Source organism: Vipera ursinii (assembly GCF_947247035.1).
Source record: "Vipera ursinii genome assembly, chromosome: 1".
Taxonomy (NCBI): Eukaryota; Metazoa; Chordata; class Lepidosauria; order Squamata; family Viperidae; genus Vipera; species Vipera ursinii.
Window position 1 is genome coordinate 234,841,262 of NC_139512.1, and position 27,674 is coordinate 234,868,935.

At 35.2% G+C, this 27,674-nt stretch overlaps 1 protein-coding gene across 10 annotated transcripts in view; it reads left to right on the forward strand.

Moving 5' to 3' along the window:
* Positions 1 to 27,028, forward strand: part of FAM135A (family with sequence similarity 135 member A) — a 60,126-nt gene extending 33,098 nt beyond the window's left edge. For 7 of the 10 annotated variants that reach the window (XM_083379543.1, XM_083379541.1, XM_083379545.1 and 4 more), the window contains 13 exons: positions 1,128 to 1,205; positions 6,232 to 6,287; positions 7,102 to 7,257; positions 10,903 to 10,976; positions 11,951 to 12,105; positions 12,730 to 14,974; positions 16,786 to 16,946; positions 17,817 to 17,908; positions 19,574 to 19,671; positions 21,237 to 21,388; positions 22,474 to 22,584; positions 23,513 to 23,626; positions 24,701 to 27,028. In XM_083379543.1, the coding sequence (XP_083235669.1) occupies positions 1,128 to 1,205; positions 6,232 to 6,287; positions 7,102 to 7,257; positions 10,903 to 10,976; positions 11,951 to 12,105; positions 12,730 to 14,974; positions 16,786 to 16,946; positions 17,817 to 17,908; positions 19,574 to 19,671; positions 21,237 to 21,388; positions 22,474 to 22,584; positions 23,513 to 23,626; positions 24,701 to 24,906 (3,698 nt within the window). In that variant the 3' untranslated portion in view covers positions 24,907 to 27,028. Of the gene's footprint in view, positions 1 to 1,127; positions 1,206 to 6,231; positions 6,288 to 7,101; positions 7,258 to 10,902; positions 10,977 to 11,950; positions 12,106 to 12,729; positions 14,975 to 16,785; positions 16,947 to 17,816; positions 17,909 to 19,573; positions 19,672 to 21,236; positions 21,389 to 22,456; positions 22,585 to 23,512; positions 23,627 to 24,700 lie in introns of those variants that run through there. The other 3 variants (XR_014494445.1, XR_014494444.1, XM_083379548.1) reach the window with 3 other exon arrangements.
* Positions 27,029 to 27,674: the final 646 nt, after the last annotated feature.

The window sequence follows — 27,674 nt, forward strand, 5'->3', positions numbered from 1 at the left end:
ACCCCTGAATTAATACATGAATTGGGATGTAGCATTTGGTTTTGTTAGTAATAAAATCCTTGTATTCTGTAATAAATTGTTTCATATAGTCATATAGTTGTAAATATATTTATCTAGTTTTATGAATTATTTAAGCAAAATATCTAAATATTTTCCTTGAGATTAAAAATTATGTTTCCATAATAAGAGTAACCCACAAAAAAAAGTATTTAAATGAACCCACTTTTTATCTGCAGGAATTGAACTCATGAGTTAGAGAATTACTGTTTTTTAAGTTTAAACTTGAAAAGAAGATTTTTGAATACATTGTTTTATTGCTGACATTTTCTGTAGATAATATTCTATTTTGATTTTTAGGTTCATTTATTCAATATTTTAATTTGGCCTGTGCATATGAAAAAAAAACTTGTTATGCCTAGGACATTTACTGGATTGTTGATGTGTACTAATATTACTAACAATGAACTTATAAAACGTATTGCTAAACATACTGAGTGCAAATCAAAGTTGCATGTATGTAAGTTTGGATGACATATTGGCTTACTTACCTGCAATGTGCATTCAGATTATAAACAGAAAAATGCAGTATTTTGAATTATTATCATAATATAATGTAATGTAATGTACATAATGTTGTTGTACACCATCTAGAATTTTGATTCAAATGGGATTCTAGCAAAAAGAATCTGAAATCTTTGTTTTTTCTAAATTGCCTTGCACTGTGTACTTTCTTTTTGCCTTCTGTTTTCTTATTTTTCTGATGTACATTTTTATTTTCATAAATTGGCTTTTTTTTCGTCTTACAAAAAGAGAGAAGTTTTGAATGAATCATGTTCCACTGCACTATATTTAAATAACAAAAATTGTCAGCATTTGAATAAACTTTCGTTAACAGATTAAACTCCAAACAAATTATAAGCCCAAAGCAGCCATAATGTACATCATCAACTCCAGATCTAGAAATCTACTAAATTCTATTCTTTAATTTTCTTATCTAATTTCACTAATTAGTAGGGAAATTATAAGCTTTCTTATTAACTTTAAAGCTAACAATAATTAATAATAATAATAATAAGCACAAATGGAAGAGTGTAGTAACTAGTCGTGTGTACAATCCCTATAACTAGCCAAGTCCAGCATGCAGGTCCTTTATGAACGTCTTCTCAGAAGAAAATATCTACGAATCCAGGGAGACGCCTATCTAGGTATGTTCTTTAAAAAAGTGGGTTATACTTATAACCCATTAGGATTTATTATAGTAAAGTTATATTACTGTTTGTAAATAATATCTATTATTTCAGGTTTACAGAAGATCGAAGAGCCTTAAAGAGCAATTTAACCTCAGGGGCCAAGGCTTAATTACCATAATAACTACATTAAATTAAGGCTCCGTCCAGCTTTGTCTGAAGTTACAGTGTTGATGAAATGAGATAGTTTCACCGGAAGTTCAGTTTCTCCTTCCTATTTGCCCATCTGATAGCATGCTTTGTAATAATTTTCGGCTCTACTTCCATGCATGAGATAAAATAATAACACAGGCTTATCTTATAAGTGCAAATATTCAGTGAGTTGAATTCAGATTCCCCATACATTAAATTCTGATCGCAATATGTTCTGGTAAAAAAAGGAAGCGTAGGAGGATTGGGAGATGATACTCTCCTGAACAGAATATGGGGCGATACTAGAAATGTGAAGGGAAAAATAAAATTGGCAAATAGCCACTCCATCCCCTTTAGTAGGAGCCTCCACTGAATTGGAATGTCTTCTGTCAAAGCAAGACGGCAAAAGCATTTCTTTCATGAAAAAGATCCAGTTCAATATATTCTTTTGGATCTTATTTGGAATCCCATTGTTGCCTTTATATACAACGCATTTAAAAAGTATTCAGACCCTCTTCACTTTTATCAATTTTGTTATGCTGCAGCCTGATTCTACAGTTGTTAAGAGTAATTTTTTCTTAATCTACACTCAGTAGCCCATAATGACAAAGTGAAAACAGAGTTTTAGAAATATCTGTATATTTTATTAAGAAGAAAAAAAACCCTGAAATATCACATTGGCATAAGTATTCAGACCCTTCACTCAGTACTTTGTGGAAGCACCTTTGGCAGCAATTACAGCCTCAAGCCTTTTTGGGTATGATGTGACAAGCTTTACATGCCTGGATTAAGAGATTTGCTGCCATTCTTCCTCTCAAGTTAAGTCAGGTTGGATGACAGTGTCAGTGGACAGCCATTTTCAGGTCCCTCCGGAGATGTTCAATAGGGTTCAAGTCAGGGCTCTGGCTGGGCCACTCTAGGACATTCACAGAGTTGTCCCTAAGTCACTCCTGTATTGTCTTGGCTGTGTGTTTAAGATTGTTATCATGTTGGAAAGAGAACCTTCAGCCCAGCCTGAGGTCCTGAGCTCTGTGGAACAGGTTTTCATTGAGGATATCCCTGTACTTTGCTCCATTTTCCCTCAATCCTGACCAGTCTCTCAGTATCTGCTGCTGAGAAACACCTTCTTCAACTCTGACTGGGTGGTGGGGAATGGTGCACTTTGGGATGAACACCCTTCGAATAGTGCAGGAGTATGAATGGATTTCCAGAAAAAAAATGCAAACTACAGAGGAACCATTTGCGCTTCAGTTTGAGATGCAGACAACACTTATCCCAATAGCCTCCACAGAGCACCTTTGGGACCCCCACAGCATGATGTTGCCACCACCATGCTTCAATGTTGGGATGATATTGGGCAGGTGATGAGCAGTGGCTGGTTTCCTCCTGACATAACATTTAGAATTGAGGCCAAACAGTTCAGTCTTGGTTTCATCAGACCAGAGAATCTTTATAATAGCATAGAATAACAGAGTTGGAAGGTCTTCTATTCCATCCCCCTGCTTAGGTTATTTTTTTTGGAAACTCCCAAGTGTGCTTTCAGATGTTTTGCACTGAAGAGAGGCTTCCATCTAGCCCAGGGGTAGGCAACCTTGGCTCTTTTATGACTCGTGGACTTCAACTCCCAGAATTCTGGGAGTTGAAGTCCACGAGTCATAAAAGAACCAAGGTTGCCTACCCCTGATCTAGCCACTCTGCCATAAAGCCCAGATCAATGGAGAGCTGCAGTGATGGCTGCATTTCCTTTGACTTCATGGCTTTTGCTCTGCTACAGTATGCATTGTCAGCTGTAAGGCCTTCTATAGATATGTGTGTGCCTTTCCAAATTATGTCCAATCAATTTAATTTACCACAGGTCAACTCCAATCAAGGTGTGTCCACAAAAATCAAGAAAAGGGGGGGTACCTGAGTTAAATTTCAAGTGTTGTTGCAAAGGTTCTGAATACTTATGCCAACGTGATATTTCAGTTTTTTCTTTTTAATAAATTTTCAGACATTTCTAAAATTATATTGTCATTATGGGGTGCTGAGTGTAGATTAATGAGAAAAAAATAAATCTCAACAACTGTATAATCATGCTGCAGCATAATAAAATTGATAACAGTGAAAGGGGTCTGAATACTTTCTGAATGCTCTGTATACTTACAATTTATTTAAAAAAATAACGGTTTTCTTGTTCATTTTGAGCTTCTTAGTTAGAAAGATAAAGGGAGAATATGTTCTCGATTGTCTTAAATTACAGAAGACCAAAATACATTTTAACTGAGTTGTAGTTAGTCTGCTTAGGAATATAATTGTACCTTAAAACACAATCCATTTTAAGTGGAAAAAGCACTGCATTTTTGGTATTTATTTCCCTTAAACTGGAATAATCACTGGGATGATATCCTAATTTGTCCATTAAACTGGCTCTAGCTGTTTAAAAAATAAAATAATTCTTCAGCAATTTCTTCGATTTGTATCATATGTTTTTAGCAACAGCATCTGGGGCAAACTAATGACATCAAAATGACAACGCATGCTCTGACACCACCATCCAAATGCCCTGATGACATACTTGCATCCTGACATCTTACATAAATCACATGCATTTGCATGTAGATGTCACACAGATTTCATTATCTTTCCCCATTCCTCTGCAGATGTTGGTGCTCCTTAGCCTTGTTGCCTGGAGGACTTTCTAATATTTTGATACCATCTCCTGTGACTCAATTGTTGTATCTTAAAGGAATTCACGTGCCTATTGAAGAAAACATGCAACTGTAAATTATTAATTCCACATGATTTGTCATATGGATTGTGGCCCTGTTGATTCATAGTATAAAACGAGCCCATTCCTCCATATTTCACACATAATACATGCTCCATACTTTTGTCTTGAAATTATTACCTTAAAACATATGCTAATATATAGCATAATTTACTAGTGTAGAAAATACATACTATGCAAGGGGCTGTCCAACTTAATCAATGGCAACTTAACAATGGCTAAGATGTTTACCTAGAAACCAGGAAAGGCATGAAAGCCAGCTGGGTCATTTTGGGCCAGTCATGCTTTCTCAGGAGAAAATAGGAGGCTGTATTGTTAGGTATCTTTGGTGCCTTGAGTTAAATATAAGAAAGGTGGGATAAAAATCTAATAAGAACAAATAAAGCAACAGCTTAAGTGCCCTTTTCCCAGTCTTCTTCGACAGACAGATGCACAACTAAACCCAGTGAAGAATCACCAGTACAACATTGTGTTGACTTGAACACAGTCTATGAAAAGCCTGACAGCAGCATAAATACACTTCTCAGGCTGTTGGTTGGAGACTTCTCTCCAATGTTTAGTTTAATGTTCATTTTTCTAATTGGCAATCTACCAGAAAGTGCACAACACATTACATTACAAACAGTAGCAACTTCCCCACAGCAAATAATTAAAAACAAAATTAAAGCTACTTATCATGTAGGCCGCAATATATGATGGCTCTGGCTCACACTAAGTGACCCTTTACTCCCTCTTTTATCTCACTCAAGTCAATGTCAACAATGTAAACCTGCTCTTGTGTTTTGGCTAACACAGACTCTAATAAGCTTTATCACTTGGGGAAATTGACAGAAAACACAAGACAATTATGAGACATCAAAATATTTAAAACATTTTGTTCTGTGCTTGTGACAAAATTCTGGATTATGGGAAAATTTGGTCCAAGCTATGGATGGTAAAAGACTTGCTTCAAGTTCAGATCTTTCTGCCCATTCCTGGAACTTTCTAAAATGGGTCATCTTAATGCCAGTTATGCAATTTTAAAAGATGGTTGTGAGAACTTTTGGTTAGAAAAAGATGTAAATTATCATTCATTTGAAAACAAATACATCTACAGTATAATTAATCTGAAAGATGCCTTAGTAGATTTAAATTGAGGTCAAATATATTTATCTGTGAGGCTAATCAATTATTTTTAAAAACTTAGCAATTAACTTTACCTATATGAAAACACTTTACAATTCCTGTATTTTATTTCACTTGATTCAGTCACTTAGGTGTCTTGATTTGTGAGTACAACAACTTGCAACCAGAAATCTGGTCTCAATTGTGATCATAAGTCAAGGACCCCCTGTAAGTGATTTGTATTCTGAATAAATTTAATTTAATAGCTTCCATCTTGAGTTACATGAACAGAATGGGCTCCAGTAGAGACAATTGCTGGCCAAAGTGGAGCAAACATTTTTGCCAATTCCTTCTGTCAAACTACTGCCTGTATAGTTTTAGACAGTCATCTTAAGGGAGAAAGAACAAATTTTCAGTAAAAAAAAAAGAGAGAAAGAGAATCCCAGCCTACTCCTTTATTATATCAAGGGCATATGATGAATGAAATTCCAAAATAAAGTTTGTTAACCTTTTCCATTAGACTCCATGTATATTCCTTATTCTCCAATCCAGTTTTGGACATTTTTAAAATACAACTCCATTTAGATTTTCAGTACACATTCTTCCAAACTTGTTTTTCTAGTGATAATTTTCATGAGCTCATGATAGTATCAATCTTAATAAAATGTCAACATTTCATCTTAATGCATTGTACAGTGTTGCCTTTTAAAATATATAATCAAAAGAGGTCTAAAGGAAAAATCTATATTACCATATGTGTTTAATATTTTAAAACCATAATTATGAATGAAACTATTGCAGGAAGAAGGGTCACTTTAGGAATTACTAAATTTCATATGATATTTGTAATATTTTAAAACTGTCAAGATAAATTCCTTGTTTTTTATATCTGTGATGCATTCAATTGTGGCTTAGCTTGTATTTTAAATATTATTTAGAACTTAGGAATATTAATTTTACATATACTGGTCTTTTCAGAGAACGTAGATGTAGATGTAGAAGCACGCCTTTTGGAACTCTGTGAAGAAATAAAGGTATTGTCCACCAATCAGCATATGTCCAGCTTCCCAAACCCACTGATAACTAGGAAGAAGAAGGTGTTCAAAACAGATATCAGCAACACTGGGGGAAAAGGAAAAGGCAAATGTTAAAAGTAAAAATACAACATTATAATGCATTTTACAAACCTAGTTAATCATCACTGATAGGGTATTCAGAGAAGCACAAAATTTACCAAAGAGAACACTTAAAATTATTAAAAGCAAAGAGAACTCTTTTTTTTTTAAAAAAAGATGATAATATATTCAGGACTTACTAATTTAAGAAGAAAGATAATGGTATACAATTAACAGCTTCTACCAATTGTAGGAGCGACACATAGAAGAGAGAATGGAAAATGTCTTATGTGCTGGGGAGGTAGCTTGTTTAGCTGTGTACAGATGATGTGGTAATCATAAGCTCTAAAAGGGGATTCAGAAAGTTATCAGAGATTATTAGGCCTTATTGCTAAGTGGAAATGTAAATTCAAAGTCAGTGTTCATTGGAATCCATGAGCAACAGTGTAGAGAGAGGTTTATTGTCTCCTTGCCCATTCTCTTGAATTTCAGAAGTTTCATCTGATTAGTCACTATTGAAAATGAATTTCTAGATGCAGTCTTTCACAGATGGTTCTTAATGTAGAAATTATTAGAGATGTTGAAAGTACATATTGTAATTCAAACAAAAACAAGTTAATTATATTTTTAAAAAGTTTCAGTGTGGGCACTTGGGAAAAATAATCTTATAAGTTTTCAGATATTAGCCATTCTGCTTCTAGGATTATAGGCTTGTTGGTTTCTATTGGTGCAGAAAATGGAAAATCCTGATGAACTGGCAGAACTTATAAACATGAATCTTGCACAGCTGTGTTCTCTCTTGATGGCTTTATGGGGACAATTTCTAGAATCTGTTAATTTCCAAGAAGATGTCATTGCACTATTATCACAAGAACATCATATAATGCGTGTATGTATTTATCTTTTGTGTTACAATTCATAAAAGTAAAATCATGTTTTAGCTCTGTTCTATTAAAGCTGAATGTTAAAATATATCGGTTCAGCTCTTTAAACTGTTATCTCCTTAAGTTTATAAATTACTTTCTAAAATGTTAAAATTATTAACAGTGGATTAAAGCTACTAAAATTGTGTAAAGCTACTATTTAACTTTATAAATATCTAATATATTGATAATAGTGATAATTAATTCTTAACCACTAAGTTTTCTGGCTAACTAAAATTAAAAAACATAAACCTTAGAAAATACCATGAGCTTCTCATTGCAAAATTTAGGCTTAAACTGAAGAAAGTAGGGAAAAGCACTAGGCCACTCAGGTATGAACTAAATCATATCCCTGATGAATATACAGTAGAGGTGACAAACAGATTTAAGGAATAACATCTGATAGAGTGCCTGAAGAACTATGGACGGAGGTTGACAGCATTGTATAAGAAGTAGCAACTAAAACCATCCCAAAGAAAAAGAAATGCAAGAAAGAAAAATGGCTGTCTGAAGAAGCTTTGCAAATAGCTGAGGAAAGGAGGGAAGCGAAAGGCAAGGGAGAAAAACATAGATATGCCCAATTGAATGCAGAATTCCAGAGAATAGCTAGAAGAGATAAGAATGCCTTCTTAAATGAACAGTGCAAAGAAATAGAAGAAAACAATAGAACAGGGAGGACCAGAGATCTCTTCAAGAAAATTGGAGAGATGAAGGGAACGTATCATGCAAAAATGGGCATGATAAAGGACCAAAATGGCAGGGACCTAACAGAGGTAGAAGAGATTAAGAAGAGGTGGCAAAATTACACAGAAGAACTATACAAGAATGAGCTTAATGTCCCTGATAACCACAATGAGGTGGTCACTGACCTTGAGCCAGACATCCTAGAATGTGAAGTAAAGTGAAGTGGGCCTTAGGAAAGCTGAACAACAACAAAGCTAGTGGAGGTGACAGTATTCCAGCTGAGCTATTCAAAATCTTAAAAGACGATGCAGTAAAAGTGCTACACTCAATTTGCCAGCAAATTTGGAAAAGTCAACAGTGGCCACAGGATTGGAAAAGATCAGTTTACATTCCAATTCCAAAGAAAGGCAGTGCCAAAGAATGTTCAAATTATCGCACCATTGCACTCATTTCACATGCTAGTAAAGTTATGCTTAAAATCCTACAAGCTAGACTCCAGCAGTATGTGGATCGAGAACTACCAGAAGTACAGGCAGGATTTCAAAGAGGCAGAGGAACTAGAGATCAAATTGCCAACATACGCTGGATCATGGAGAAAGCTAGGAGTTCCAGAAAAACATCTACTTCTGCTTCATTGACTATGCTAAAGCCTTTGTTTGTGTGGATCACAACAAACTCTGGCAAGTTCTTAAAGAGATGGGAGTACCAGACCATCTTATTTGTCTCTTGGGAAACCTATATGCGGGTCAAGAAGCAACAGTAAGAACTAGACACAGAATTGCTGATTGGTTCAAAATTGGGAAAGGAGTCTGGCAAGGCTGTATACTGTCTCCCTGCCTATTTAACTTATATGCAGAGCTCATGAGAAAGGCAGGGCTAGGTGAATCAAAAATTGGAATTAAGATTGCTAGGAGAAATATCAACAACCTGAGATATGCAGATGATACCACTCAAATGGCAGAACGTGATGAGAGCCTATTGTTGTGGTTGAAGGAGAGTGCAAAGGTTGGGTTGAATCTAAACATTAAGAAAACCAAGATCATGGCATCTGGCCCTCTCAATTCCTGGCAAATAGATGGGGAAGAAATGGAGGTAGTGACAAATTTTATTTTCGTGGGCTCCAAGATCACTGCAGATGGAGACTGCAGCCAAGAAATTAAAAGACGCTCCTGGTGAGGAAACCCATGGCAAATCTAGACAGCACACTAAAAAGCAGAGACATCACCCTGTCAACAAAAGTGTGTATAGTCAAGGCCATGGTCTTCCCAGTTGCAATGTATGGCTGTGAAAGTTGGATCATAAGAGGCTGAGCGCCAAAGAATTGAGGCCTTTGAACTATGGTGCTAGAGAAGACTCCTGCGAGTCCCTTGGACTGCAAGGCGATCAGACCGGTCAGTCCTAAAAGAGATCAACCCTGACTGCTCTTTAGAAGGCCAGATCCTGAAGTTGAAACTCAAATACTTTGGCCACCTAATGAGAAGGAAGGACTCACTGGAGAAGAACCTAATGCTGGGAATGATTGAGGGCAAGAGAATAACGGGATGACAGAGAATGAGGTGGCTAGATGGAGTCATTGAAGCAGTAGGCATGAGCTTAAATGGGCTCCAGAAGATGGTAGAGGACAGGAAGGCCTGGAGGAACGTTGTCCATGGGGTCGCGATGGGTCGGACATGACTTCGCAGCTAACAATAGCTAACAAATGCATCTATAATCTGAATAATATTGGAACTAAGTATTGATCAAGTTAAATTAGATGCTTTAACGTTCTTTCAGTTATCCTACAGATCTTTTAAATTTGTAGATCTTGATTCAATATAAATGAATTCTAATGGCATCTGAGTCAGCTACTTTGACTAAGCAGTGAATTGCACTATAAAGTTCTTGCACAATATATAAATAATTAAATTTCAACTGCTACGAAAGGAGACAGGATAAGAAGCAGTTGAGGTAGACTAAACATGTACTTACAGGATAATGGAATAGCTAAATTAATATGGTACAGGGACTAAATTAATATGGTACAGGGAAATATAAGCTGAACTTCAATAAATAAATCAATTTCAGCTGCATAAAGGTCCTGTGGAAGAGTTTGTATTTCTTATATGTGGATATTTATGATGTTTGGAAATGTACTGAGGAATCCTAGGATGTTGAATTTAGATGACTAAGAACAATGGATAATATTTTGTTAAATAAAACTATGAATAAACTTTTTCAGAGTGGAGACATTGAATAGAATGTGTAGCCTTTAAATGTATTATTATTGCCCTTTGAATGCTTCCCCATTACATATATCTCAGGTTGACATAAAGAAAAAAGCTAACAGCCAAGTAGTGCTTATTGTTTTAAAAATCCCTATAGGTTTATACATAAGTAATACTATATTGCACTAAGGCAGACATGTCAAACACAAGGCCCGGGGGCCGGATCTGGACCGCAAAGTGGTTTCATGTGGCCCGCGAAGCCATGCTGGAAACAGTGAGGGAACGGCCCCCACTGCCTTGGCCCTGGCCCTGGCCCAGAGACCCTCAGATCTGTCCCACTCCTGCCCAGGCCCCCATAGGCACCCTTGATGCGAATGACGTAGAGCTGGCCACGCCCACCCAGTAGGCCACGCCCACCCTGGCCATACCCACCTGGCCCCTTGAGGGCAACCGTAATGCTGATGTGGCCCTCAATGAAATTGAGTTTGACACCCCTGCACTAAGCTGTTACCTCATAAAACTGTTCAGATTGAAAAAGCTTATTTTAGTTCAAAGGATTGCTACAAAGCTTGATCTGTGTTATTTCAGTACTCTCTAAATATGATTTTTTTAAAAAAAAATATTAAACACCATTGTTTTAAAATGATGATATAAGTACACTTTGTGTATTTTGTTTAGGAGAAATAAAGCAAATTCAAAGCATATTATTTTAAAACATTTTAGGTACGCAGATTTTCTGAAGCTTTTTTTTGTTTTGAACATCCTCGGGAGGCAGCCCTTGCATATCAAGAGCTTTAGTAAGTAACTTTAAAAAGAAATGATTAAATCAGAATTCATAAACCTCTTGTCTTTATGTTCTGTATTGATGTAAATTAATTGTGTAATATATAAAATAGCCTAATGCTGGGAAAGATTGAGGGCAATAGAAGAAGGGGACGACAGAGAATGAGGTGGCTGGATGGAGTCACTGAAGCAATAGGCGTGAGCTTAAATGGACTCCAGAAGATGGTAGAGGACAGGAAGGCCTGGAGGAACGTTGTCCATAGGGTCGCGATGGGTCAGACACGACTTCGCAACTAACAACAACAAAATAACATATTCTGTAATGTGTATTTTCAGTCTTCTTATATTAGCGGCTTTTATTAAGTGCTACAGTATCTTACATTATTGGAGTCTTCTGGGAACAGTTGTGGGAACCAGTTCTTTGCTCCTGATGTATGGAAATTCTTCCAGATTCAGGGATAGGGAGTAAATGGATAGAAAATAAGGCCAATCTACTTTCACTCTTTTCCTGTCTTGGAACTCTCCATTGGATCAAATAGCCTCCCCTGGAAAAAGAAGCAACTAAATTTAGTAGATTCTGAGTAATAATATCAAGCATCATTCTCAGTCAGTGATGTAATGAGAGATTGTTAGGATCCATTTCTCAAGTCTCTCCTTGGATAAGTGGCAAAATAAAATATGTGGTTCACGGTATCTTAAGCTGTGAGTTCAAAAAGTGTACCCAGCAAGAAATACATGAATGACCTTGTGCTTAACTGCTGCCACATCTGTTGGTGAGGCAGATAGATTCCCTTCATAAAATGCAATGCAGTTCTGTTGAATATGATTTTCCTAAGTAATGCAACACATTTGCAAAATACTGGATTTGGATTTGGATTTTGAGTGTTCCCAATTTAATGAAATACACGAATACAGTTACATTTTAATTGCACTATAAGTTACATGTTCACTTTTTGTGACAACTTTTAACATAAATGGTATCTTTCAGTGCCCAGAGTTACCTTCAGATGTGTACTGCAATAAAAAGCACTTCCTTCTGTAGTTCTCTCCCACCTCTCCCAATTGAATGCAGTGAATTAGATGGAGATCTGAATTCCTTACCCATAATCTTTGAAGATCGGTATCTAGATTCTGTCACTGAAGGTAATTCAGAAATGTTGGATATAACTTTGCTGGAATTAAATAAAATTTTGACTTTTTATCTGGCAAGATTCTTAATTGAAAGCAAGGATTGAATACGTTTTATAAATTGAAACTAAGCAAGACCAGAATAAGCTAATTCAACTGATTTTTTTTTCATATAAAGGCACTGTGTGTGTGTGTGTGTGTGTGTGTGTGTGTGTGTGTGTTTGTGTGTGTGTAGCATTGCAGGGAGAAGATAGGCATCTATAATCTTAATTGGCATTTGAAAATGTCACATGCCACACGTTTCCATTGCTTTGTTTTATATAACCTGATATCAGAGAATTTGCTGAAGATCTATACTTCCAAAGTACCTTATATATTTTATGTTCAAAGAATCCTGGGTTCATTCCATTGCATCTAGATTAAATCAGAAAAGCTTTCTACTTTTGGTTAGATAGTATATTCTAATATGACAATGAAGTCATAAGCAGTCTGACTTTATCTTAAAGGTACCTGATCTTGAAATAATTGCTTCTTTAATATATATTTGAAATCTTTACAATAATACAGTAAAATGTATTGCTATTAGTTTCATGAGCTTATTCTAATTTTTTTTAAAATATTTTATCTTTTAATAAAAAGATGTGGATGTTCCTTGGCTAACTCTTCAGCCGAAGTCTGATTCCAAGAAACCAGATAAACAAGATACTGAAGAAAATTTCACAACTACGTTTTTGAGTCCAGAGTTGAAAAATAAGCATTTGATTGTCTCAGAAAGTGAAAAGCAGTTTACAAAGTCTACAAAAGGAAAATGTGAAGATATAAACAAGTCCAAAGTTAAGGTTACCAAATTAATGAAAACAATTAAACCTGAAAATCCGAAAAAAGTAGTAAAACAAAATTCTAAAGATTCTGTTATCCTAGTAGGCTATAAATGTTTGAAAACAGCAGCACCAGAGGACATTGTCAAATGTTTTGAAGGAACATCTTCATGCAGCCAGAAAGAAGGACTGGATGTTGCTGCTGGTGAATATGTTTGTGATGCAAAAACCTCCCCACAACAAGTTGGTCAAAAAGAATTTAAAGTTGAACAAAAAATGACTAAAGTAGAAAGGAGTGAGGAAAGCCTGCTTGCTTCTGTCACCTCTCCCTGTGCAAATTCAGTCAGTTTGGGTAAATTTTCTGTCTCGCCCACTGCAATTGAAGATAGTCCTGAGGAGAGCAGCTTGACATCCAGAACTGTTGCTGGCAATTATATTAGTGCCTCCGGAGTTACAAAAATAGAAGTGAAACCATACTGTAGGAAATCACATGGAGGAGATAAAGTATTTGTTCGAATTGGATCACAGGCAGAAGATTTACCAGAGAAAGCATTAGCAGAACTTACATTTGAAGATTCAGAATCGGAAAAGAGATCTAAATCAGAAGAGGAACTAACGCTTGAAAGGAAAGTTGTGCAAGAAACAGACTTCCAACATGCTGAGGATTCCTTGGCCGGGGTTACAACTAATCAATCGACGAAAGAAATTCCCACTACAATTTTAAGTGGAGAGACTCTTAAATTGCCCGATGTTAATACTACTTATACATCATCTAGGTTCTCAGACTCTGGAGTAGAAAGTGAGCCAAGTTCTTTTGCAATGCACCCAAGTGCAGATACAGCTTTTGAAACTCCTCAAGGCCAAAGCACCTGCAACAGTGAAAGAGCATTTCCTCAACTTGTGCAAAAACCAGATGTCATTATTAAAACTCTGATGGAAAGTCACTGTACTGAGAGCACAAGTGCAGTTAGTGAAATACAGTCTTCTCTGACATCTATAAACTCTCTCCCTTCTGATGATGATCTTTCTCCTGAGGAAAATTCAAAGATATCTGTTTTGCACGAATGCCAGTTAAGGGACAGCAAAACTGTATTAGACCTGGGAGCAATGGATTTGACAAAATGTGATGATACCGATGAGCCTGACATTTTGCCACCTCACTGCATAACATATTTTGAACAATCCGATAATGAAACTACATGTTTGCCTTCCTTGATCTCAAAAATCAAGGATCCTCAACAGCTACTTTGTGATGAAGATATGCCTACAGCTATGAACGCTCACAGCCCACAATTCAATTTAGACAATACATTTAAAGATTCCCAAAGATTAGAGAAAGACTTTTACACTGTAGAAAAATCAGATGAAATTCCTTCGGGAGTTGTTTATCTGGGAAACTCCTGTGTTGTTTCAGGTTCCGTAAGTTCCTGTGCTGATAGTGTGAGACAGACAAGTGAAAGGAATATTGATGAAATGTTAGAGCAGAAAGAAGTGATTGATAAGTTATTAATTACAAAAAATCAAAATCTTACAGACTTGAATGTCCCCTTGTCGGAAGGTAGTACTGATACACTAAAGCAAGGACTTGTTGAAAACTACTTTGGCTATCAGAATAGTACAGAGATTTCCAATGTACATTCTATGGACAGCCTCAATCTTGTTAGCCCTCAAAGAGGAACTTTATGTTCTGCTTCCCCACAGGAGGAGGAAGAGGAGGATCAAGATCAAAGCATGGTGGAAAATGGTTATTTTGAGGAAGCAGAAGATGGTCTTTTGTACAAAACTGCAAATGACTGTCTTGAGAACTTTGATCTAACAAGTGAAAGAGATTTAAGAATAGAAAGTTTGTCTAATAAACTTTTGGGAAATGAGACAAATACAGCTCCATTGTACAAGCCAGATAGTTTGATTTTTCCTCCACTCTTGAAAGGATACCCAAGTAGCAATTTATGGTCGACACAGGACAAATCCAGTTCTTTTTCCAAGCAGTCCAGTAACACATCCTGTAGTAGTGCAATCTTATCTGTTCCCTGGTATGAATATTCTCCCAAATCACAAATGCTAGCGTAAGTGGATGTTTTATTATTTGTTTTGATGTCCTAAAGTTGATGCTTTGATTTTGATTTGTAAGATTCCATGAACCTGAATGGAGTTGATGACATATATACTTATTTACTCACTCAGTCAATGCTTTAAAAAAATGGACCAGAAGAGATTTTAAAAAGATGCAATTTTTTGAGTTGTAATTCAGAAATAGAAATAGCATATTGTTTCTGTTTGTTGCTATTTTCTTTATTTTGCTTGGTCAGGAATTAGGATTATTTCTTTATTAAAATAGTAAGCATTTTCCCATTTGTTCACAAGGACTATGACTGATGCACCCTACCTATAACAACTGGGATAGCCGAATTTAGCTACAGTTTACCAGTTTGGTGGATAGAACTAGAATATGCTAAAATCACAAACTTAAGCATTTCCTAGACCAGGGGTCAGCAACCTGAAACAGTCAAAGAGCCACTCGGAACCGGTTCCCTCACAAAAGGAAAAGCTGGGAGCCGCAAAAAAGGTGTGCGCATGTGCGTACATGCGTGCATGTGCAGAACAGGGTTTGACTGAAGAGTGGAGCCAAGGCGAGATATGCACCTACCCTGCATATTTGAATTGATTGGTTGAACTTTTTTTTTGGACTGCACATGGCAGAGGACTGGGAGCCGCAGGAGACGGCTGAAAGAGCCGCATGCGGCTCCGGAGGACCTGTAGTTTCGTCTAGGACCTGTGTCCTAGACGAAACTACATATTTTATTGTATGCAGATAATGTAACCTTTTTTAAAAAATGTGCTTGTATGTGTATAAAGGAAGGTTGAATTCTTGTTTTTTAAAAGGATGAAGTTGTTTCCAGTTACTGAGTAAGATTAGTTACTGGGGTTGCAGTTTTCCCCAATTATGGGTAAAACTGGATGGCTGGTAAGATATATATATATATATATATATATATATATATTTAAAATTGTATACCTTGGTTTATGTTGGAAATGAAATAGGGAAATTGGGATAGCCTGACAGGGAGCCAGCACAGATGAAGGTTAAGAAATACAGCTTCTCTTAAATACAGTGCATGCAAAGAGATTGGTAGTTTGTTGTTGTTAATTATTATGATTCGTTGCACAGATTGGATTTGGCATTTTTATTCATCTATTTAGTTGTTCCCAAGGGCTTGAGATAGGCAAATGTTAATTTGATCGTGTTACTATTGTTAAACATAGAAACAGAAAACTGAGGGCAGAAAAAGACCTAGTCCACCAAATCTGTCCTTTGAGATTTTTGTTTCCTTTTTAAATTATGTTTTTTTAATTTATTTTTTATTTGTTTTCAATTAAATTGTTTATTTAAATAAATTGATCTGATGAAATTTCTGATGTGTTGACTCGATATACTTTATGTTGTAGTCCCAACATATTTGAAGGCCAGTAAGCTGGAAGAGAGTTTTAAGTTTGTAAATTTCTACAAGTAGATAGCTGTTTCAGTATAATGTAATACATAGCTAATACAGCTAAATTGTTAAGAAGGTTATGTTCAAATGCAGGTTGATGTTCAGTAATCTTGTGAAGGTACTGAATATTTTACTAAATGCAGCAGAATGCTCTTGCAAGTGTTATTATCTGAAGCACACATAACTGGAAAACGTAAACAGACATTTAGGACATAAATTCTCTGTGTAAATTTTTCAGAAATTAAGATCTATGAGTTTTACTGAGGAATCTGATGCTGGTTTTCCAGTGGACGGCTTATTTAATGAATGTACGGAAGTTAAACATCTACAATTTTCTTATTTTAATTTGCAAACCTGAATGTAAAAAAAAGATCTATTAATTATAGATTCCTTCACGCTAAAGAAGAATTGAAGCAACTTCGGCTTCCTGGATTCATGTACAGTGATGTTTCCAGTCTAGCATCTTCCTTACCTTATTTCAGCACAGAAGAAGAAGAACATCCGGAAGACGGAATACATCTCATTATCTGTGTACATGGCCTAGATGGTATGCTGTGGCAGCTGACAATAAATTAGTAAATATTTGAAATGCTGGGATTTCAGATTGTTTAAATATGAGAACGTTTAGTCTGCATAGTACAAAACATAAGCAAATCCCTAATAATAATTAAACCAAAATACTAAATTGAAAATAGTCAAATTAGCATTTCCATCTAGTTATTGCTAATTAGGAAACTGGTTATGTTTGATACTGTCCTTGCATTACATAAAATACCAAGTATTTTCTTTTTAAATAAACACATGCAATTATCTAAATTCCTTGTTCGTACCATATTGTTTAATGTAGTAAATAATCTAGGTAATGCAGGGTTAATAAAACAAGGCAGCTGTCAAAATATTTATGGGAAGCCATTGTCATAAAATGTTACTAAAACTCATTGTACAAGTTCTATTTTTGGTGCCATGTAGGTTCCTTGAGTATTTAGTTGAACAGGAAACTGATACAAATCAGATAAATGAGCAAAGGACTAATAATAAGTTTAGCTTTCAAGTGTTGATATTTTAAATGCATGTTCATGCCATAAGCTATGTAGCAATTATTAACTCAAACAAAGCCACAGTGTTCAGTTCCTTTAAAAGGGAACCGTTTACTACCACAAAACCCATTTTGGAGCAAAGAATACTTTTTGATGAGGAGCTACTTTCATTAAAACTCTCAGAAGAAAATATTTCTGTTTTAAATATAAACAAATGCAAAATGTTGTCTTTTAATTCATAGAATTTTAACTGTGAGTCTCAAACCAAACGAATTTCGATTTAACATTTCTACAGCATTAGACATAATTGTTTTAATTTAAATGTGTTGTTTCCTGGCAAGTAAGTTTTTCTAATATCTGAAATTTTCCTTTTATTTTAGGTAATAGTGCAGATTTAAGATTAGTAAAAACTTATATTGAACTTGGTCTTCCTGGAAGTCGAATAGATTTTCTGATGTCTGAGAGAAATCAGGTAGTAGCACCCAAGAATTACTGATTAATGTATAATACCTAAGCTAGAGATGCCTTGTTTAAATTAGTTTATATGTGAATCTTGCTGGATGAGCTCTCCCGGTGATCTCATACAAATATTGAGGAGGGAGGAAAGGGCTGAGCCCTGAGATACCCTGCGTTACAAGGTTCCACTCCCATTTCCAGCTGGAACTGACCACTGAGAAAGGAAACAGTGCCCCCAAACCCAGTTCAGAAGGATACATGGTGGTAATCACAAGCAGCCAAGACATCCAGGCAGGATACGACATATACACCGACTTTCCACTACCATCTCAGTGCTGTATCCTGGTCTGAACCCTGAGTGAAAAGGCTCTGGTATCCCACATTCTTTCCAGGCTGGCTAGAAGTTGTACTTTGCCACATTTTTGAGTGTCAGAATCTTTACTTTTGGGCAATACAGTCGTTTGGCTGGTATCAAGTTATTTCTAGTTTGCTGTTTAAACCTCAGATATTAAACGAGCCATGGTCAGGTGTGGCTTGTTTAACCTTGTCCCAAAAGTGTTTTTTTAAGAGGCAACTGGACTCTTGTTTTTATTTGAAGACGCTTCACTTCTCATCCAAGAAGCATCTACAGCTCTGACTGGATGGTGGGGAATGTAAGGATTTATATTCCTTGTACACAGCTGGTCGCTTGCATTCTTTTAGAGAGTCGCTGAGGCCACTTGGAGGTTTATCTGTGTCCTCAGGGTCACCTGAGTAGTGCAAATGGGTGTGGAGCCTTCTGTTTTCTATCTCCAATCTACAACACAATCCTTTCAGCAGTTCCAAGAAGGTTCCACACCCATTTGCACTACTCAGGTGACCCTGAGGACACACATAAACCTCCAAGTGGCGTCAACGACTCTCTAAAAGAATGCAAATGGCCAGCTGTGTGCAAGGAATATAAGTCTTTCCATTCCCCATCATCCAGCCAGAGCTGAAGAAGCTTCTTGGATGAGAAGCAAAATGTTTTCAAAGGAAAAAAACCAAGAAAGTCCAATTGCCTTTTGGAAAAAAAAAAAAAGCAGCTTTGGAACAACCATGTCCTGGATAACTGAGAATCGCCATAGGCACTTATTTAACTTTGAATTGTTGAATAAACTAAGTTTGCATAATAATATGGTTTGTCTAGTTACACATGTTATGTCTTCCAGGCTTTAGTCTTTAAAGCAGTTATAATGGTTCTAATGCATATTGTGGTTTAGTTTGGTTTCATTCAGTTCCATCCCCACCCTACTTCGGTGCTACCTGGCACCAGATCAACTCTTGTTAGAAGAAAATATAAAAAGATAATAAAAGATAGTGAAACAAGGGACATAACAAGCAGGAATCAACAGAACGGCAATCCAAACAAATCACATCAAAACATACAAAATATGACGAATGCTTCTAACATGTAACATGGGGGTTACATCTCCCAAGGCTTGGGAAAGCAGCAAAATCTTTTCGGGCTTATGAAATGGTGGGAGTAGTCTTGATCTCAAGACTTTTTGTCTTACTGTTGTTTTCGTCTATTGTAAAGCTTTCTTGGGAATTATACCACTGTTGTTTTTTATTGTTATTTTCCATATTTCTATAACTTGCTAGGAATGCATGCTTATCACAAAACAGTTTTGTATAAGAACCCTGAAATTTTTCCCCACAGAATGACACATTTGCTGATTTTGATTCAATGACAGATCGCCTTTTGGATGAAATAATCCAATATATTCAAATTTACAATCTAACAATTTCAAAAATCAGGTAATGTATTTTGTTGTAGAATAAATAATGCCAACTTGAAATGTAGCCATAATTGTGTATTTTTTAAAAATTGAACTATGTTATACTAAATAGTATAAATGTTACGGTATACTAAATAGTATAAATACATGATCCGTGATGCAAAAAATATACAGGCATCTTTGACTTGTAATCATTTGTTTAGTGATTATTCGAAGTTACAATGGCACTGAAAAAAGTGACTTATGACCATTTTTCACACTTATAACCAGTGCAGCATCCCCATGGTCACATGATCAGAATTCATATGTTTGGCAATTGACTCATATTTATGATGGTTGCAATGTCCTGAGGTCATGCAATTATCTTTCATGACCTTCTGATAAGCAAAGTCAATGGTGAAATGAGATACACTTAATAACGGTGTTATTAATAACTGCAGTGATTCACTTAACAACAGTGGCAAGCAAGATGTAAAATGGGGCAAAACTCACTTAACTGTCTTGCTTAGCAGCAAAAATTTTGGTTCAATTGTGGTTGTAATTCGAGGACTACTTGTAGAAAATACAAAAAGTCTACTAAATGATAAGTAAAGAGGCAGGTATTATATGCATACAAATTTACTACAAGTAGTCCTTGACTTACAAAAGTTCATTTAGTGACTGTTCAGAGTTACAACGGCACGGAAAAAAGTGACTTGTGACCATTTTTCACAGTTACAGCCTTTGTAGCATCCCCATGATCATGTGATCAGAGTTCAGATGCTGGGCAACTAGTTCATACTTATGACCATTGCTGTGTCCCAAAGTCGTGTGATCACCTTTTGTAACCTTTTGACAAGCAAAATCAATGGGGAAGTCAAATTCACTTAACAACTGGGTTACTAACCTATCAACTGCAGTGATTCACTTAGCAACTGTAGCAAGAAAGGTTGTGTGTGTGTGTGTATGTGTGTGTGTGTATATATATATGTATATATATACATATACACATACACGTGTGTGTGTGTGTGTGTGTGTGTGTGTGTGTGTGTGTAAAATATTGAGATAAACCATCCACATTTAACAGAATTTTAATCCCTGTCTCTGATGTTTTCAGAAGGGAACTAGAGGAATGAGAGAAATGAATAGAGAGTATTGTGGAAAATTGGAAACCAGTGATACCCAAAACATGCTTTGCCTTAATATTTTTATTCAAAATCTTTTATTGATGATGATTTTGGTAATCATAGTGAAAACCCTTTCATGAATTGCATGATTGTTTAGGCATGTGCAGAAAGCATACTGCAAAACAAAGTGGAGAGCCAGTTTGGTGTGGCGGTTAAGGCTAGAAACTGGGAGATTGTGAGTTCTAGTCCCACCTTAGGCACAAAGCCAGCTGGGTGACTTTGGGCCAGCCATTTTCTCTCAGCCATAGCAAACCACTCCTTGCCAAGAAGACTGCAGGGACTTGACAAGGCAGTCGCCAAGATTTGGACATAATTAAACGCACAAAGAAAAACAGAAGTTAAAGTGCAAGCTTTCAGTTGATAATGCATTAAAAATATTTTTTCCAAATCTCACACTCTTTTTTTCTTTTTTGTTCAGTTTTATTGGACATTCACTGGGTAATTTAATAATCCGTTCAGTACTCACAAGACCTAGGTTTAGGTATTACCTCAATAAACTTTACACCTTCCTCTCTCTGTCTGGACCACATCTTGGTACGCTCTACAACAGCAGTGCTCTTGTTAATACAGGTAAAAAAAAACCTAGATTTGATGTCCACTTTAAAGTCTCAGAACTATAAAGAAAGAGTGGCTTATTTTAATCTTTTTAAACAGTGTAATTATTTTCTTCGAATTGTCAGAGCAAGTATTTCTACTATCCATTAAAATGCATAGGATGCCTCACTATTTAAATACAGAGGGGTATAATGAAGTAAGAAGAAGGAACCAGATATATTAAAGCACAAGTGCTGTAATTCTCAGCTATTAAGGTCATTGCTTAGGAGTAACATGAATTATGGTTCAAATATCTGGAATATAACAGAGATTACTTACCTTTGTATTAAATAATCTACACTCTACAATAATATTGCCTAAAATTAAGTACTCTAACATTACTGAATTGATGGAGCTAAAACATTTCAATTCAATATTCATGTTTCTGTATCGGCTTTGAATGCTAAGTGCGATTTATTTATATATTTTATTTATTTTAAAATAATGTAAGGGAAAGGCCACTAAAATCCAACACAGGTGTATATAAACAGGTACAACATAAAGAAATAGCTGATATTTGTGTGGAATAAGATAAATTTGTTATAAGAAGGAGCAAAAATTAATATGTTATCGAAAAGGGATCACCAGGATCACACTGGTTTCCTGAAAGTCACTTCGATTAGTACATGAAGTAGAGCTTCACTGATACATCCTCAAATTTCAGAGCATTTTATAGGGGATGAACTGTTTCCTAATGTACTCAGGATCATTGAAAACCAACACTTTCTAGAAAGTGTTCAGAATAATTGCCATTCTGTTTTGTCAATGAGGATTTGCTTTTAAAGCTACAGACCATATTATTTAATCAATTGGCTAAAGAACACAAGACTGATGTACTAAAGAACATTAAAATTGTGTTTAACATGTGTATGTTTTCAATAAGCATTTTGTCTATTGACGTGTTCATTTGATAATGTGTGCTTACAATTTTAATTCATTCATACTAGCTAAACAAATAGAGTAGAACCTTTTAAGAATGTATGAACACTAATTATGAAATTATTTAAAGATTTGTATAATTGTGCTCTGTGTATTCACATGTAGTATATACAAAAATATAGGTCTCTGGTTTATGCAGAAGTGGAAGAAGTCTGGATCTTTGCTACAGTTGACCTGTCGAGATCATTCAGACCCCCGACAAACCTTCTTATACAAACTTAGTAGAAAAGCAGGTACGTTACATCAGTCTCATTAAAACCATTAACTTTTAATGAATTGTTTTCATTTATACATTAGTATATTATGAACAAACTGGAAGAGCAAGTGAATGTGATACCAGTGCGCTCAGACATTCAGATTTAAATAGTCTTCCTACAAAATGTCATAGGTCTTCTGTTAATAATATACTATATGGTGCTATTTTTAAAAAAAACAAAACATAATTATGCTATTGATATAAGGACTTGCTAGCTTATTTTGGAAATCACAGTCATGTAGCTCAGTTTCACAAGCACAGTGAAATATTATTTCTTGCCAAATATTTCCACTGCTAAAATATTAAATGAAAAAATGTGGATAAAAGCATAAGGTTAAGCCTTGCTACTGTTCTGTAAGATGGTAATGGAAGAAATGCTCTTAAGATTAACCAGGCATAGTTTTGACTGCAATCTCAAGTTTCACAGAAACTACAAATGAGACAGTTGCTTTAAGTACCCCAAAAAGCTAAATGAATTCCATTCCAACTATCGGTGGAAATTTAAGAAATGTATTTTACCATTCTTCTATAAATTGATTAGCAATCATCAAACTATTTTACCACGTATGGTCCTATTTTTTTATAAATATCATGAACATATTTGCACATAGCTATATTTCTGGATCTCTACGTAGCTATATGAATGCAGAATTCTTCAAAGAGCTTTTCTCACAGTTAAAGTTCATAACCTTGGTATTGATGAGTGCCAAAAGAGTGTAATTTTCCTTATTCTCCTTCCCTATGTGTTCTAAAGAGAGTAATAGGATCCTAGCATTTGTTACATCCCTAATATCTATTAATTCAAGGGGGTTTTGTTGGGGGGCGGGGGGGCAGAATTTCTCCAAGCTTGTAACTGTTGATATGTTTGAGTGCGTTCTTAATATTTATAATTACTGTCTTCACAGGTCTTCAGTATTTCAAAAATGTAATATTAGTAGGATCCCTGCAAGATCGTTACGTCCCTTATCATTCTGCCCGCATTGAGATGTGCAAAACAGCATTGAAGGATAAACAGACAGGTATTAGCTAAAATATTGATATTTGTGAAACAACAGCTGTTCATTATTCAGAAAATATTCAGGAGAGATCAATTATAATGAATAATACGAGGTAGAAATTACACACACAGAGTGCCTGGATTATGTAAGATGAAAATTCCTATAAAACCTGCACCCTGTTGGCATATGTACATTTTATTTATATTCTTTATATAGTGCCCATTTTACAATAGCAATTATGGCAGCTGCTATTGTAATTTAAACAAATTTAAAAACCCAAATACAATAATCACACATGGCATTACACAAATATGAAAACTCCTATTTGCATACCGTGCTTCTGTGACATTGAATTTGCTAAGTCATCTGGGGGATGCCTGTATTTGAAAAGTCAGTGCTTTCTGAGTTCCCATATCTGTTTGCCATGACCATTGTAGCTAGGACTAAAAACTAACAGACAGACAATGTACCATCTTGGTTCATTAAAAACAGTAAATTACAAAAGAAATTCTGTGCAATGTTTTGTATGTTTGCCATTAATGAACCCAAATTTATAAAGTAGCTACAAATGTTCACCTTTTTCATTAATCTCCTTGTAACTTCCCCCGCCCACTCTCATTCAGATCAGTCATCATATTTCTTTACTTTGGAAGTTATTTTATGCTTAAAATAATAGTTATTTTAAAAGCATCAGTGGTCTTTCTCTATGTTCATATGTACATGTACAAATCTGCCTTCTATACAACCTTTCTTATGTGCTTGTTCAACTCCTGAAGCCCTGCTTGCTGTCCTTTGACTGAAATGCAGCAAGTATTTGCCAGGTGATCTTTTTGAGTTTTTTAGGATGGCACTTTATGGGATTTTCTTTTTAGGGACACTCTTAACTTCTCTGCCAGTACAAACATGGCTTTTAAAGCTAAAGTAGTTCATGTAGTTGTTGGCTAATTATAGGCTGAGACTTTTTTTGCTTGGAGTTTTATAAATGAGTTTCAACTGATTACATTTAAACATGATGTTTGTTCTGTTAATCGCATGCTAGAAAGGAAATACATGCAGTGCTTACTTAAATAGGTAATGTGGATTCTTCTTTTACAGGACCAATATATGCTGAAATGATCCAGAATATGCTTCTGCCTGTTCTTCAAAGCAAGGACTGCAATTTAATTCGATACAATGTGCATTGTGCACTGCCAAACACAGCTGATTCTCTCATAGGAAGAGCTGCACACATTGCTGTTTTGGATTCAGACATATTTTTGGAAAAGTTTTTTCTGGTTGCTGCCCTAAAATATTTCCAGTAGGAATAAAAACATTGTAACAGACTTGGTTATTACCTCATTAACAGATAAATAATGTGTGATATTAAATTGTAGTTTTCGCGGTATTTTAAGAGATATTTATACTTTTTTATATGGAAGATAATTTATATCATCCATGTGAAGAGCTTTTTTAACATCAACTTTACTTTCTAGGTATGTGGCTGTGCAATATTTTTTAATTTTTTTTTCTATTTTTCTTATTTTGGGTACCTAATTATTTCAGAACAGATTTAAGCACAGTTATGTGCTATTGATGGGTTTAGACTGCAAATGTTATATGACTACATTTTTATGTGTCTTTTTAGATGCCAAAAACCCTGGATTCAATGACTGAGAAGGTATTAACTTGATAGATCTCTTTAGTACTCTAAAAAGCTGAACTGGAAAACAAAACTGCTGGCTGCTAAAATAATTATAATAAGTGTAGGTTTGTTCAAGACCACTCTTTTGAGTCACCTGTTTGTTACGTCACTACATTCAAGCTGAACTACTTTCTACAGAAAGCATTACTGAACATACTCTGCCTGTGGAAACTACATTTTTCTACTGATCTCAATAGGATATTAGTTTACATTTTCACCTTTATTACTGGAACATTAGTTTTCATAAGCAAGCAAATAAGGATTTTTGAATGTTGAAATGTGAGCTGCCTTCAAGTGGAGTTTTGCAAAATTTAATAAAATTGTTCTTTATATTGGTTCAGTTCTTCAGTGAACCTTTTACATAGGACTTCCTTGTATGTACATTTTTTTAAAAAAGTAAATATAAATTTCTGCAACACTTTTATGAATGTAAATTTTTAAATATTAAAATTTATTGACAAATTATTGTAAATAGAAATCAGTTGCATCTTGAAATGGAAAAAAGTGCTAAATTTTTGTGATAAGTGGTTTTTTTTAAAAAAATAATACCCAAGAATGCGAAAAGTCTTACTGGGGTTGAACAGTAGTGAGTTTAATAGTCATCCTTTTTCACCTTTTTTACAGGCTGAATGCTTTTAAAAGGGAAAAAAAATCTTGTTGTTATGCAATTGTAACAAACAGTTTTTCAGAGAATACAGTTTTGTAGTATATATAATGCATGTTTATTTTTTAGCATTGTGTTGTTGCAACTTGTGTTAATAAACTCAAACAAAAGTAGAGAAAGCAAGATTTTGCGTTTCCACATCCTGAGGATAATATATAACCTCACATAGAGCTTGATAAAGGATTATTATTTAATTTAACAGTTTTTCATTACAAACTGTCCATATGTGGTATTGGTTTAAAATCTTGCATTTTCTAATTTGAATAGTGTGTAAGGGTAGTTTAATTCGGTGGACATGCAATGGTTTGCAATCATGTGTTACTGAATTTTATTGAGCAAGACTTACAAATAATTACTGCTACTTGGCCATTTCACCGATTGCACTAATAGCCCAGCCTGTGGTTATTTCTTAGAAGAAAATCCCTATGAGTTTTAAAGGAGTTATTTTTGAATTAGTTTGACTACAGATACAGCAACAATCTTATGAGTGACAATATTTACTAACAAACATAGATTCACAGAAATACCTAGTTTTTTTATGCAAAATACAAATCTAAGGTTGCAATATTTTTACTGCTTGCTTTTCAAGAGGTAACACCAATTCTCATTTTGAAAACATACTAAAAAAGACTAATCAGGCTTTGGCCTAGTTCAGGGGTAGGCAGCCTTGGTTCTTTTATGACTCGTGGACTTCAACTCCCAGAACTCCTGAGCCAGCATGGCTGGCTCAAGAATTCTGGGAGTTGAAGTCCCCGAGTCATAAAAGAGCCAAGGTTGCCTACCCCTGGCCTAGTTAATATATAAGAATGGAAAAATAATTTAGAACCAATGGAAAGGTCTTAATAGTGTATGTTAATGAATTCTTGGATATGTTTTTTTTCTGCTTGCAGTCTTAAAACTAAAAGAATGTACTTAACAAGAGAAAGACAAAAGGAACCAACGATTGACTCATATTCAGTTTTTTCCATTATATTGTTACTTTTAAATTGATAAATAGATTAATTGTGTGCGGCTGTAATGGAAAATGTTATTTGCCATGTTTCAAAAGATTAATTAACAATCTGTCAATGTTTTAACATGCCTGCAGCTATTGCTGTTTTATGACTTGCGACAGAAAAACAAATTTAATATAATTGAAACAATATAGCATGTTGCTTACAAACTATTATAAAACATGAATACTCTTAGCACTTAACTTTCTAATTAAGTGAGGTAGTTCAGAACTTTCCCTTTTGCCTGTGGCTAACTAAATCTGAAACTTGACTGAAGTATTTGCCTAACTAAGGCTATGATAAATTGTCCAATATTTTTTCAGACTGTTTGTGAAAGAGCTTGAATTTGTGTTATGATTGGTTTTTATTAATTCTAGATACACCTCAGTTTCAGAAATACCAGCTGGTTTGGAGAGGAATGATAAGCTTGAAATGTAACTTATGCTATGTGCCTGGTGGCATCCATAGCAAAATGGATTAATCCCAAATCACAGGATGCGTGCAATGACATCACATCAATACAGGTAGTCCTCAACTGAACAACACACATGGGATCAGAATTTCCATTGCCTAAGCAGAGCAGTTGTCACATATGATTTCACAACATTTTTTGTCTTAAGTGAATCATTGGTTCTTAAGTGAATCATTGCAATTAAGTGAATTGTGTGGTTAATAAGCAAATCTAGCTCCCCCCACCCCAATTGACTTTGCTTCTCAGGAGCTAGCTAGGAA